Source organism: Labeo rohita, chromosome 14, assembly GCF_022985175.1.
Source record: "Labeo rohita strain BAU-BD-2019 chromosome 14, IGBB_LRoh.1.0, whole genome shotgun sequence".
NCBI lineage: Eukaryota > Metazoa > Chordata > Actinopteri > Cypriniformes > Cyprinidae > Labeo > Labeo rohita.
In genome coordinates this window covers 8,734,314-8,747,506 of record NC_066882.1, presented here as the reverse complement: position 1 = coordinate 8,747,506, position 13,193 = coordinate 8,734,314, and the positions used below count along the sequence as shown (strand labels likewise).

Here is a 13,193-nt window from a genome sequence, read left to right as displayed (position 1 = left end):
ATCCGTATATCTGTCTATCTCTCTCTCTCTCTCTCTATTATTATTACTATTATTACACTTTTTTTTTTATTTTATTTTATTTCATTTTTTACATTTTTTTATTATTTTTATGTGGAAATTTTATTTATGTATTTATTTAGTGTTAGTATTAATATTACTACACTTTATTCTATTTTAATTTTTATTATTGTACTTTTAATTTTTTCTTATTTTTATGTGGAATTTTTAAATGTATTAAATGTTTTTATTTATTTATTTATTTATTTATTTATTTATTATTATTATTATTATTATTATTATTACTACTACTACACTTTATTCTATTTTAATAATAATAATAATAATAATAATTATTATTATTATTATTATTATTATTATTATTATTACATTCAAAGTAATGAGTGAATTAGGGAAACTTGCACTACAATTTTTTTAGCATGTTATTTTGGCATGTTTAACATGATTAAGTACATATGATCACGTGTATGTTTTGTCTTCCCTGCAGATCCATCAATGCCTTTCTGTTGGTGTATCTATGTATCCTCATCAGTAAAGCTATTGTGTGTACTACGCTAAAGTACGTATGGCAAAGCAAAGAAGGTCAGGATGAGCCTTGGTACAACCAGAAAACCCAGAAGGAGAAAGACACTAATATGGTGAGCAGTCTGTCGATTTCACATCTGACCGATTTGAACACGATTACATGAATCAATTAGCAACTCCCTCTATATCATCAGTCATTCTTAATTCTCAATTAATGTAGCTAATGAGCTAATCTGGTCTCAGGTGGCTGTGGTCAGCGCTTACAAGGATCATACTTAATAAATCATAATTAGGGATTAGCTTTATGTTTAACCTCCATGTTTCCTTGCTGACATTGTGGTTTTGAAGAAACTGAATGCAGGTGTTCCTGTCTTTGTTTCAGTATTTGAAGATGTTTACAGACTTCCTCTCCTTCATGGTCCTCTTCAACTTTATAATCCCCGTGTCCATGTACGTAACTGTGGAGATGCAAAAATTCCTGGGCTCTTTCTTTATCACTTGGGATAAAGACTTCGTTGACCCGGAGATCCAAGAAGGCGCGCTTGTCAACACTTCAGACCTCAATGAGGAACTCGGCCAGGTTAGACATTTCTCGGCTTAAATATGACTTTTTATCCATTTCATTCAGAAGTCAGAAATAACGTGAATATAATCTGAGCTGTCCCTTGCTCTTCCATGGGCAGTGAGGTCATAGATCACCCTTGGCTGGTTATGCAGATGATTACTCTAAATTACAGACCATGCTTCGTTAAACTGATTTATGCAAGCAGACTGGTTTTGTCACAAATTAATTGTCCGTCCTTATCCTCAGACTCTGTTAATTTGGGAACGTGCTTTATTGCCTGTCTGTGCCTGCAGGTGGAATATGTATTCACAGACAAGACGGGCACGCTGACCCAGAACAACATGGAGTTCATCGAGTGCTGTATAGACGGCTTCCAGTACAAACACAGAGACAACCGGAGCGAGCTGGATGGCTTCACTGTGACGGACGGGCCTGTGAATAAACTGCAGCAGAAGGCTGGAAGGGTGAGTTACTCTCATTCTGAGACCCAGAGGACCTCAAATGGGATTGATTTTACATTTACGGATTGTGTTGTTGGATGTGTACACCTCAATATGTAAACCGACTGCAGACCTATTGAATTATAAATCCTCGGAGGCTGCGATATAAACACAAAGGTAGTAAACCTCTAATGTTTATGTTGGCAGGCTATGAAGGACTAAAGTTATGTGTATTAACTCCTTTTTTTAGCACACTCATATTCATTATAAACAGGCAGTCCTTTGAGAGCACATCTTTTGTGAGTGCCCTTGTCAGTGTATAGTGCACATGATCTCTATACTAGGCTTGTCGCAATAACAAAATGTAATCTTAGTGTAATCTTCAAATATTTTTCAGTTGAGCATCAGTTTTTTATTCAAGTCACTAATATGCACCAGTGTTGTTTTATTATTATTAATATACTGTTATAGTCTTAATATTTTGAGTAAGTTTTAAGTTTTTGTTATAGTTATTTTAGTGCTGTTAAATCAATATATATATGCATGTATGTACTTATCCAATATATAATATGCAATATATGTACTTTGGATGCGATTAATCGTGATTAATCAGTTTGACAGCACAATAATTATTTAAATTGTCATTTTCATTTTAAGTTTGAGTAGTTTTGTTTTTATTTTTACATTTTGTGTTTTTATTTAATATTTGTTTTTAGTGTTTGTGAATTTTTTTTAGTTTGAGTAGTTTTAGTACTTCATTCTACATTTATTTTCAGTTCAGTTTTTGTTTAGTTTAATATTTTTAAGCTAATATTTTTATTTTATTTCAGTGCAATTAATTGATTTAACAGCACTATAATTATTTAAGTTGCCGTTTTAATTTTAAAGTTTGAGTAATTTTGTTTCTGAGTTTTGTGTTTTCATGTAATATTTCTATGTAGTTTTTGTACATTTTTTTATTTTAGTTTGATTAATTTTAGTACTTCAACCTAAACTTATTTTTCAGTTCAATTTTTGTTTAGTTTAATAGTTTCTAGCTGATATTGGTATTTTGTTTCAGTGTGACTGAATTCACGATTAATCAATTTGACAGCACTATAATTATTTAAGTTGTCATTTTAATTTTAAAGTTGAGTAATTTTGTTGTTTTTGTCAGTTTTGTTTTCATTTAATATTTCTATTTAGTTTTTGTGAGTTTTTAAATTTGAGTAATTTTAGTACTTCATCCTAAACTTATTTTCAGTTCAGTTTTTGTTTACTTTAATAGTTTTTAGCTAATATTTATATTTTATTTCAGTACGATTAAACACGATTAATCGATTGAACAGCACTATAATTATTTAAGTTGTCATTTTAATGTTAAAATAATTTTGTTGTAAGGGGTTTTTGTTTTCATTTAATATTTTTATTTAGTTTTTGTGTAGTTTTATTTTAGTTTGAGTCATTTTAGTACTTTATCCTAAACTTTTCAATTTAGTTTTTTAGTTTAATAGTTTTTAGCTGATGTTGGTATTTCATTTCAGCACTATAATTAAGTTATTTTAACTTTAAACTTTGAGTAATTTTGTTCTTTTTGCGAGTTTGTTTTTATGTAATATTTCTATTTAGTTTTTGTTAATTTTTATTTTAGTTTGAGTAATTTGTCAATTTAATGTTAAACTTTAAGTAATTTTTTTTTTTTTATATATATATATTTTCATTTAATATTTTTTTTAGTTTTTGTTAGCATTAACAACACTGACACTCACAAATATGGATGTGTTCGTAAGAAGCATGTGTCATTTTGTTTACCTCTTTATTTCTGTCTGTCTATCAGGAGAAAGAGGAGTTGTTCCTGCGGGCCTTGTGTCTGTGTCACACGGTGCAGGTGAAGGAGGCTGGATCTGAAGTAGTTACAGACCAAGTTGATGGGATCGACGGGATGATTCACCAGCCGGAGGAAGAAAGAGGCTTCATTGCATCCTCTCCTGATGAGATCGCACTGGTCAAAGGAGCCATGAAGTAAGATAATGACGTGTTTCTTCTTCAATCTGATAAAAACCCATACTGCCACTTACTGCCATAACTTCTCTCCTGTTTAGATACGGCTTCACCTTCCTTGGTTTGGAAAGCAAGAGCATGAAGATAAGGAACAGGCAAAATGATATAGAGGAGTAAGTTACGACCGTTGAAATTAGAGACTCATTAAGAACGTTATTGCTAGTATCCTGCATTAGTACATACACCTTCAGGTGTTTTTGAGTTATATAAAATGAGTTATATGGGTCTATATATTGTTTCAGGTACAAGTTGCTCCATGTCCTAAACTTTGACCCAGTTCGAAGAAGAATGAGCGTCATCGTGCAGACCAAATCAGGTGAGCTACAGATCATTACGGGTGCTTGCTGTGACTTTGGCTATTACTCATACTCAGGATTATAGATTTGAATGTACAAATAACACGTCCCGCACCATTTCTCCTGGTGACGTGAATGATAATTTAAACTGTGTGAGGAGGGATGACCTTTTTAGCAATTAGACTTATGGATAAAGTGAATAAAGTGGGCATTGAAGCAGGAACCCAAGTGCAGATTAAATTTTTTTTTATTCTTATTTAAATTTCTATGTTTTGACAGTCATATTTTTGGGTGGGTCTCTCTCTTAAGGTTAAAATGCTACATGATTTTTTACTTCAGAATGAATAGCTTCTAAGTGGAAAAATGAATAATTTATGAAAACAGTCACTAACCGCTCAGCAACCACTTAGCAACCCCCCTGAACATCTTAGCGTTATAAGTTTTGCAGATGATGACTCTGAATGTCTCTCACCTCTACCTTCTACTGTATTTAGGGGAGACGTTGCTTTTTTGTAAGGGAGCTGATTCTTCCATCTTCCCAAGAGTCAAACCAGAGGAGGTGGATAGGATTCGCATGCACGTTGAGCGAAATGCAACGGTAATGCAATAGATTTCAGCGTGATAATGTCTTCAGTTTCTAAGGATGATATGACAGTTTTGATTTTCATACTGAAATAAAGCATAACCATAACCATAAAGCATTCATTATATCTCTGTGTTGAAAGAGACGTCCTGTAGAGATATTAAATATTGAAAAGGTCAGTCAGTTCTGGCCTAATCATGTGTTTTCGCTCTCCAGGAGGGTTACCGTACACTGTGTGTGGCCTATAAGCAGCTGAGTGCTGAGGAATATGCTGTGGCGGATACTGGGCTGAGGGAGGCTAGACTGGCTCTCCAGGACCGAGAGGAGAAACTCATGGCCATGTATAACCAGGTAGAGACAGGCATGAGTTTGATTGGAGCGACCGCTGTGGAGGACAGGTTGGTGACTTAAACTGCCATGTTTTCTCGAAGGAATGCTCTGAATAGCTTAACATCTTAACATCTTTTGTCCCAGGCTTCAGGAAGAGGCAGCAGAGACAATGGAGGCCTTGCAGGGCGCTGGGATGAAGGTTTGGGTGCTGACGGGGGACAAAATGGAGACGGCCAAATCTACCTGCTATGCCTGTCGTTTGTTCCAGCGGGGTACGGAGCTACTGGAACTGACTGTGCGGACACTGGAGGATGGGAGGTCAAAGCGTGAGGAGAAACTTCTCGAGTTGTTACGGGACTACCATAGAAAAGCAGTGCAGGATGCCCCACCTGTCAAAGCTGGGGTCACCAGGTCAGACCCTTAACCTTGGTACTGGCTTTGTTATAAATGCTTGGTAACGCTCATCTAAGTTAAAGGGATAATTTACCCAAAAATGAACATTTTAGTCATTAATTACTCACCGTCATGTTGTTCCAAATCCGTAAGATCTTCGTTCATCTTCAGGACACAAATAAGGATTTTTCTGATGAAATCTAAGAGCTTTCTGACCCTGCATAGACAGCAATGCAACTACCACGTTTAAGGCCCACAAAGTAGTAGGGACATTGTTAAAATAGTCCATGTGACATCAGTGGTTTAACCTTAATTTTATGAAGCTACAAGAATAATTTTGGAGTGCAAAGAAAACAAAAACAACTTCATTCAACAATTTCTTCTTTTCCGTATCAGTCTACGACACACGTTTACAAGACTACCACAACATATGCATGTGGTGCTGCTAACGCAGAAAAAGATACACACTGTACATAAAACAGTCTTTGTAAACATGTCTGAAGATTTTGTTAGAGAGGATGACTTTTGCCAAGCCTTACTTTTTTGAACGAGAATATACAAACAAAATAAAGAGAGATGGACGTTCTACGTCAGTCTACGTCCTGCATCAGCAGCACCACACGTATATGTCCTTACTACCTTTCTGGGCCATGAAATGTGTCGGTTGCGTTGCTGTCAATGCAGGGTGAGAAAACGTGATAAGATTTCATCAAATATATTTTATTTTGTGTTCTGAATATGAATGAAGGTCTTACGAGTTTGGAACGACATGAGGGTGAGTAATTAATGACAGAATTTTCATTTTTGGGTCAACCATTCCTTTAAATTATGTATTTTTATTGTTTTTTATACTCTAAATTATATAAAAGTCATGTCTTAATTTACTTGTAGCATTTGAGATGATTAATTTAAATTTCAGTGTTTTATGACAAAATTGAATAGTTTTAATAGCAACTATTTAGGGCTGGGCGATATGGCCAAAAAAAAAACAAATTCTTTTACGATTTTTAAGTATTCTTCTTGAAAATGTAACTACAACATGATTCAAGTAACTTTTTCTTTATTAACCCCCTAGTTAAACAAGTCACTTGTTAAATACCTTTGCAGAAAAGATGCATGAACTACAACTACATCTTGTACAAACTTGTCTTATACATGTATTCAGAAATAATCCGAGGTAAATGCTTTAAAAAGTCAAGGTAATTTAAAATGACTGAAGTTATAATTAACTAATAACTAATAATTCAGCAGTTAACAATTCAACTATTAACCTATATTATATCTAATAATATAATACTAGTAACTAATATTAACTATAAATGTTCTGTAAAAACAATGAACAGCAGCTTTCAGCCTGTCATCATGATGCAAACATGAAATATCAGACATACAGTAGTAGTTCTTCACAGTTTTTTCTCCATAGTTTTTTCTGTAAACATTGATACGTTTGACTGTTGCGCTCGCGTCTCTTGTGGCATCTTATGCATGAAACAGCATTATAAAAATGTGGCGCTCAAGTTAAAACAGGTTCACTCCCATCTTCTCGAAGGTTTTCCTATTCCACTGCCCACGTCGCGTCTACACAAAAGCGTATTCTGTGAGCGGTTGGTCATGTGCGCTGACATGCGGTTGGATCGTTCTTTTCTCGTTACTGTTACCATTGGCATATTGTCAAACCATCTAATTCTAATGTTTGGTAATATTTCTCTTCAAAATCGCGATTCCTCGATTTCTAAAAGATAAAAACATGGCAAAACATTAAATTTGAATTAATCAATAAAATCTGAAAAATCGCCCAGCCCTACAACCGTTTATCAGCTCTCAGTCATAATCTGAACACGTATTGGCCTAAATTTTAATATATGGTACATTTCTTGTGCAGTATATTTAATGACCTCTAATTTATTCTCATTTTTGTCCTACAGGAGCTGGTCTACTGCAAATCAGGATTACGGCTTCATCATAGATGGGGCGACGTTGTCGTTACTGATGAACCCACCGCGTGATGCGGATGCCAGTCTGTACAGGAACCTCTTCCTGCAGATCTGCCAGAACTGCACTGCTGTGCTCTGCTGCCGCATGGCCCCCCTGCAGAAAGCTCAGGTCACACCTGCAGACCGGCTCTTTGGCGGCTCTTTATGATGCTCATAATAAGATGCACTTAAACTTTATGTATTAGTTGGCTGAAATTCTCTTTTATCCAATTATAGATAGTGAAGATGGTGAAGAACTCCAAAGGTTCCCCAATCACTCTCTCTATTGGCGATGGGGCCAATGATGTTAGCATGATCCTTGAGGCACACGTGGGCATTGGTGAGACCTCATCATCATGTACACTACCATATTAAAATAAAAAAACATTTTACAATATTAATGTTTTTACTCTAGTTTTGATGATTGAATTGATGGAGTGTGACGTTGGTATTGTGTGTTCAGGTATTAAAGGTAAGGAGGGCCGTCAAGCTGTGAGAAACAGCGACTACGCCATTCCTAAACTCAAGCACTTAAAGAAGCTTTTGCTGGCTCATGGGCATCTCTACTATGTGCGCATTGCGCATCTCGTCCAGTACTTCTTTTATAAGGTACGTCTGGCATCCAACAGACCGCGTTTCAGTCCGTTAATATGAATGTAGTTGCTTTAGTAAATCTATTTGAAGTTTTAGACCTTGTCTTCTTTTCTCCTGCAGAATCTTTGCTTCATCTTACCTCAGTTCCTGTACCAGTTTTTCTGTGGATACTCTCAGCAGGTACAGTATGTACAAATAAAGGGCCTTTTAAAAGACTACATCCCAGCAGGTCCCTCTCCTCTGCTCTTTCCTTTGCAGCTTTCCTCTGAATTTCTCTCTCTGCCCTTCTTTCATCTGATATATATAACAAGCACAAAAAGTTTGTGCAAAATTTCAGAAACTCATATATGGGTTCAAATCTGGCCTTCTTGCTTTCTCCTCTAGTGGAGTCCTGTCACTGCTTTTGCCATCAATAAAACAAACCTGTAATATATCCAAATCACCTCTTAACTGCTCAAAAGTCTTTGTGATTCCCTATAACTTGGTCTCGACCTCACATTTTCCAGCATGTGTTTTGTGTGTATATATATATCAAGCAAGAGACCATTGCATGTGGCCACACAGTCAGAGTTTCCCTTTCTTTGTTGTGTGCATATGTGTGATCTCCTTAACATGGTATTAACCTCCCCGGTGCCCCGTCCTTCCCCTCGTTCCCCTTCCCAGCCCCTGTACGACGCAGCCTATCTGACGATGTACAACATCTGCTTCACCTCCATGCCCATTCTGGCCTACAGCCTGCTGGAACAGCACATATCCATTGAGATTCTGCTGGACCACGCCGCCCTCTACAGGTACCAGTTTGCACTGCAACTCTTGAGCTTATTAAATTTATCCCATGCAGTTTCTTGATACACCACGTTCTTATCCTTCTTACAGAGAAATAGCCAATAATGCCATGTTACGCTGGCGCCCCTTCCTCTACTGGACAGTATTAGGAATTTTTCAGGGTCTCCTGTTCTTCTTTGGTGTCCGATTCCTGTTTAGCAATCCAGCCCTGCAGGATAACGGGCAGGTTAGTGCTGGTTTTTAATAAAATAAGTCTGTGAAGGAAAACTTGGGAATTGCGTTTGATTTACTCCTTCCTTTTTCAGGTTTTTGGAAACTGGTCTTACGGAACAATTGTCTTTACGGTCCTTGTTTTCACTGTTACATTGAAGGTTGGTTGCTTCATCTCTATAAAAAGTAACTCAGATCTTCATTTGTCAGAGACTGACTGTTTTTCCTCTCTCAGCTGGCTCTGGACACACGGCACTGGACGTGGATCAACCATTTTGTGATCTGGGGCTCTTTGGCTTTCTATGTTTTCTTCAGTTTCTTCTGGGGAGGCATCATATGGTGAGGAAACATCAAAGTTGGCTTGAAACAAAAGTTTCCACTAGGGATTTTTGCACTGAGGCTCTACTATTGATCATTTCCAGTCAGCTTTTCTTAGGGCCAGAGCACCGAGGTGCTTCTTCTTTTCCAAAACGAATAACATTTGAGGGCCTAAACATGTTTGAAATCTCCTGAAACGTACATATGTGCCAAAAGTAGTGAAAATTTACATCTGATATGGGTTTTGGAAGTGGATGTGGCAAAATCCAAAGGTTCAACGAAGTGCCCCTCGAGCTATGTTTCACATACATGTATGAAATTCGGCAGACACATGTAACATACAAATACCTATCAAAAAGTCTCTTGGTTCGAAGTCTGAAACCCAACAGGAAGTCTGAAAAATGTTCTCTGCAAGTTTTATGCCGTTTTTGCGATTTTTCAGGCATTGTATGTAAACAAACGCCTCCTGGAGATTTAAACAGATCAACACCAAATTTTGTCAGTCTAATCTAAAGCCATTTGTGATGTTAAATTGTGAAGATCTTGAGTTTTCAATGAAGAGCGTGTCTGTGGCGGCCTGACAAATTTCGATGTTTTGCCATGAAACAGGAAGTTGTTATAATTCAGGCATACAATGTCCGATCTGCACCAAAATTCACATGTTTGATAAGAGTCCCGAACACATGCACATACCCATGTTCAGTTGTAGTCATAGCGCCACCTACTGGCAACAGAAAGTGGCATGTTTTATGCTCTACCAAACTCCACATAGAGATTTAATGACATCGATATTATATTTGGTCAGTCTACTCTAAAAGCCTTTGCAGTGTTAAATTGCGAAGATTTTGAGTTTTCGTTAAAGGGCGTGTCTGTGGCGGCGTGACAAAATTTGGTCTCACCATGTGAAAGGAAGTTGTTATAACTTAGCCATGCAATGTCTGATCTGCCCCAAACCTCACACGTTTGATGAGTCCTGGCCTGAAGACGTCTAAAGACCAATATTCTCAATGGTCATAGCGCCACCAGCTGGCAGCAGGAAGTTTGGCACATAAAAATGATCCTATATTTACCACTTCAAATACTTATTGCTCAACGTTTGCTGCTTTCCTAAAGCCACCGGTGGTGGTGAGACCTTTTGATGCCGCTTGCAGCTTTAATTGTAAAATGAAACTGGTATAGTGTCAAATTGAATTGCATTCTTTTTCCTTCTTTCTCTTATTTCCAAGGCCGTTTTTGAAGCAGCAGCGTTTGTACTTTGTGTTCGCCAACATGCTGAGTTCAGTGTCTGCCTGGCTGGTCATCATCATCCTCATCCTCCTCAGTCTGCTGCCAGAGATCCTTCTGGTGGTCCTTCGCAAGCCCAGAGGCCCCCATTCACGACAGGTATACTTCTCCCTCCCTTTTTCTCTCCTCTCTTGCTCTTTGAATTCTTCCTTCTTCCATATTCATCCGATTCTCTGTTATTCTCCCTGGTTTACCTACTCTTCTGTTCCTCTTTCATCTTACACCGTGTCCTAAGCAGGCGTGACGTGACGCAGTCACAGCCAATTAGAAGATATTTGATGTACAGTTATGTGAAGCAGGATTTTGGGACCAGTGTGGGCAGGCAAAATGCCTCTGTGTGGTCATGGCTGGTTAGCATAAAAACTGTGATTTACATGAAAGAGCGATAGCTTTATCCCGTCACACCAGGTTGGGACACAGAGTCATGTTTTTCTTTGAACTCAGCATTACCTCCCTGCTTTGGTATATCCATTATTTTACCTTTTTCCCCAAATACTCTCTGTCACTTCTCCAGTGTCTCTTTTCTTCCCCCTCACTGTCATGAATTACACCATTGACTTTTTCCTAACAGAAATCTTTCCTTTAAGGCTCTGAATGGTTTGGATTGTTGGGATTGGTCAAACAGACAGGAAGTCAATCAGTCTAATTGTTACTATCACTCTTCTTCGATGTTCTCTCCCTGCTCCCTGTAGCTCTTTGTCTTATGTATCGCTCTGATTGAAATGCACTTTATGCACAAATACTTCCATCACTTTGTGCTGCTGTAAGTGACTACCCAACCAGTTAACATGTAACACAGTTAGAATCAATAAACAATAATTAGACCCCTCCATTCATTTGAATTATTCAGAGGAAGTGAGCGCACGCTGTAGGCAGTCTCTGTTGTTAGTGACACTGGTTAAGCAGCCTTTCAGGCCAGAGATGAGCATATGGCGTTAATCTGCCCCCTGCCTTCTCACAGGTAGGTGCTGCGGCCCTTCCAAGAATGCCGCATGTCAATTAAAACCACCAATGGGGAGAAAATAGAATGCAGGGTCATGTCTTAATTACTTGATCTAGTAATTAGAACTTTATTAACCAGTGTAACTTATAATATGTAAAATGATATCTTGTTTGTAGAGGTTATATCACAGTTTCTATTACAGGTACACTACCAGTCAAAAATGTTGAAACAGTAAGATTTTTAATGTTTTTTTTTTTTTTTTTAAAGAAGTCTCTTCTGTGCATCAAGCCTGTATTTATTTGATCCAGAGTACAGCAAAAACTGAAATATTTTTACTATTTAAACTAACTGCTTTCTATTTGAATCTATTTTAAAATGTAATTTATTCCTGTGATTTCAAAGCAGATTTTTAGCATCATTACACCAGTCACATGATCCTTCAGAAATCATTCTAATATTCATATTTGCTACTCAGAAATGTATTATTATTATTATTGTTGTTGTTATTATGTTGAAAACAGCTGAGCAGGATTTCAGGGGTTTTTTGATCAATAGAAAGTTTAGAAGAACTTAATGCTGATAAATGCTGATCTTTGGATCTTTCTATTAATCAAAGAATCCTGAAAAAAAATGTACTGTGTTTTTAATATTGATGATAAATGATGATAATAATAATAATAATAATAATAATAATATTAATAAAGAAAAATGTTTCTTGAACAGCAAAATAAGCATATTTGAATGACTGGAGTATTGATGCTGAAAATGTAGCTTCTATTTGAATAGGATTTAAATTACATTTTAAAATATATTCAAATAGAAACATTATTTTAAATAGTAAAATTTTGAATTTTTTTCACTGTTTTTGTTGTACTTTGGATCAAATAAATGTAGGCTTGGTGAGCAGAAAAGCAGACTTTAAAAAAATTTTGGTTTAAATTCCTGATAGTTTAATATTTAGTTTGCAGACCATAAATATCTTATGTGATTTGTGTGGCAAGTAATTTCCACTAGAAAATTTAGTTAGTTTGTAACTCAAAGAAAGCTGAGCTGGTCAACTTTCTACTGAATCAGACAGCACATACTAAGGGTTCTTGTTACTGCATCTTTATAATATTTACTCTTCTCCCTTAACTTTATTCCCACTTTTTCTTACCCCTGTTCTTCCTTTAATTTTCCTGTCCTCTTTGGTCCCTTGCTCACCTGTGTGTTGTAGATGAAACGACGGCTTCCTTCCTCTGGGACTTCTACTATCTTCATGCTGTCGCAGACTGCTAGCACTCACAGCTTTTCCTGGAGTGACTGAGGTCTCTCTGCCTGCTCCTTTTCTGCTTTTTGTCTCACTGTCCCTCCTCCTTTGGGTTGCCTGTCTGTATCTCCAATGTCCTGCCTGCTGTCTCTCCACCTGTTTGTCTCTGCTCCTTCTTTGTGAGGTGGTGTTTGCTAGCTCTCAGGTCGTTCTGCTCTGGTACTGGTCTGCTCGTGTTTGTCACGGGTGCTGGGTTTGATTTATCAGTCAAAATGTGTACCATGGTGGCTTTTTTTTTTTTTTTTTTTTTTTTTTTGAGTGAATTTTTGTCTTGAGGCGTTGCACAAGAATTGTTCCCAGGAGTTGAGCCGTGGTGGTGGTGGGTGGTCCTCAGTGTGCGTCTGTAAGGGCTGCAGGGTATGATGGGGATTCCTTCAGCTGCCTGTTCCTGGTGCCTGCTGTCTCTGCATGCCCAGCCAGGAGAATGCGGCACACAAACATACAGGGTTTCCTGCATGCGTGCTCGGCCCAAACTACACCGCTCCTCACTCAAACACTGTGACTTTCTGGATGCATTACTGCTGGTTGATTCAGAATGAGATTTTGTGTGTATGTGAGAGAGAGTGTTTGTCATGTTAGAATTGGG

The 13,193-nt window shown here is 37.3% G+C and overlaps 1 protein-coding gene across 7 annotated transcripts in view; it reads left to right on the top strand.

The window, feature by feature from the left end:
- The window catches only part of atp11c (ATPase phospholipid transporting 11C), an 86,330-nt gene that overhangs the window by 62,082 nt on the left and 11,055 nt on the right, over window positions 1-13,193 (top strand). For 6 of the 7 annotated variants that reach the window (XR_007829081.1, XR_007829080.1, XR_007829079.1 and 3 more), the window contains exons 11-28: window positions 506-656; window positions 926-1,123; window positions 1,402-1,572; window positions 3,365-3,549; window positions 3,630-3,701; window positions 3,831-3,904; window positions 4,379-4,482; window positions 4,684-4,865; window positions 4,942-5,208; window positions 7,116-7,293; window positions 7,401-7,503; window positions 7,627-7,772; window positions 7,878-7,937; window positions 8,421-8,548; window positions 8,634-8,769; window positions 8,849-8,914; window positions 8,989-9,092; window positions 10,298-10,454. Coding sequence is in view for 4 of the 7 variants with exons in the window: in XM_051127952.1 (XP_050983909.1) it covers window positions 506-656; window positions 926-1,123; window positions 1,402-1,572; window positions 3,365-3,549; window positions 3,630-3,701; window positions 3,831-3,904; window positions 4,379-4,482; window positions 4,684-4,865; window positions 4,942-5,208; window positions 7,116-7,293; window positions 7,401-7,503; window positions 7,627-7,772; window positions 7,878-7,937; window positions 8,421-8,548; window positions 8,634-8,769; window positions 8,849-8,914; window positions 8,989-9,092; window positions 10,298-10,454 (2,482 nt within the window). In the remaining 3 variants the exon portion in view is untranslated. Of the gene's footprint in view, window positions 1-505; window positions 657-925; window positions 1,124-1,401; window positions 1,573-3,364; window positions 3,550-3,629; window positions 3,702-3,830; window positions 3,905-4,378; window positions 4,483-4,683; window positions 4,866-4,941; window positions 5,209-7,115; window positions 7,294-7,400; window positions 7,504-7,626; window positions 7,773-7,877; window positions 7,938-8,420; window positions 8,549-8,633; window positions 8,770-8,848; window positions 8,915-8,988; window positions 9,093-10,297; window positions 10,455-12,514; window positions 12,606-13,193 lie in introns of all 7 variants that reach the window. The other variant, XM_051127950.1, reaches the window with a different exon arrangement.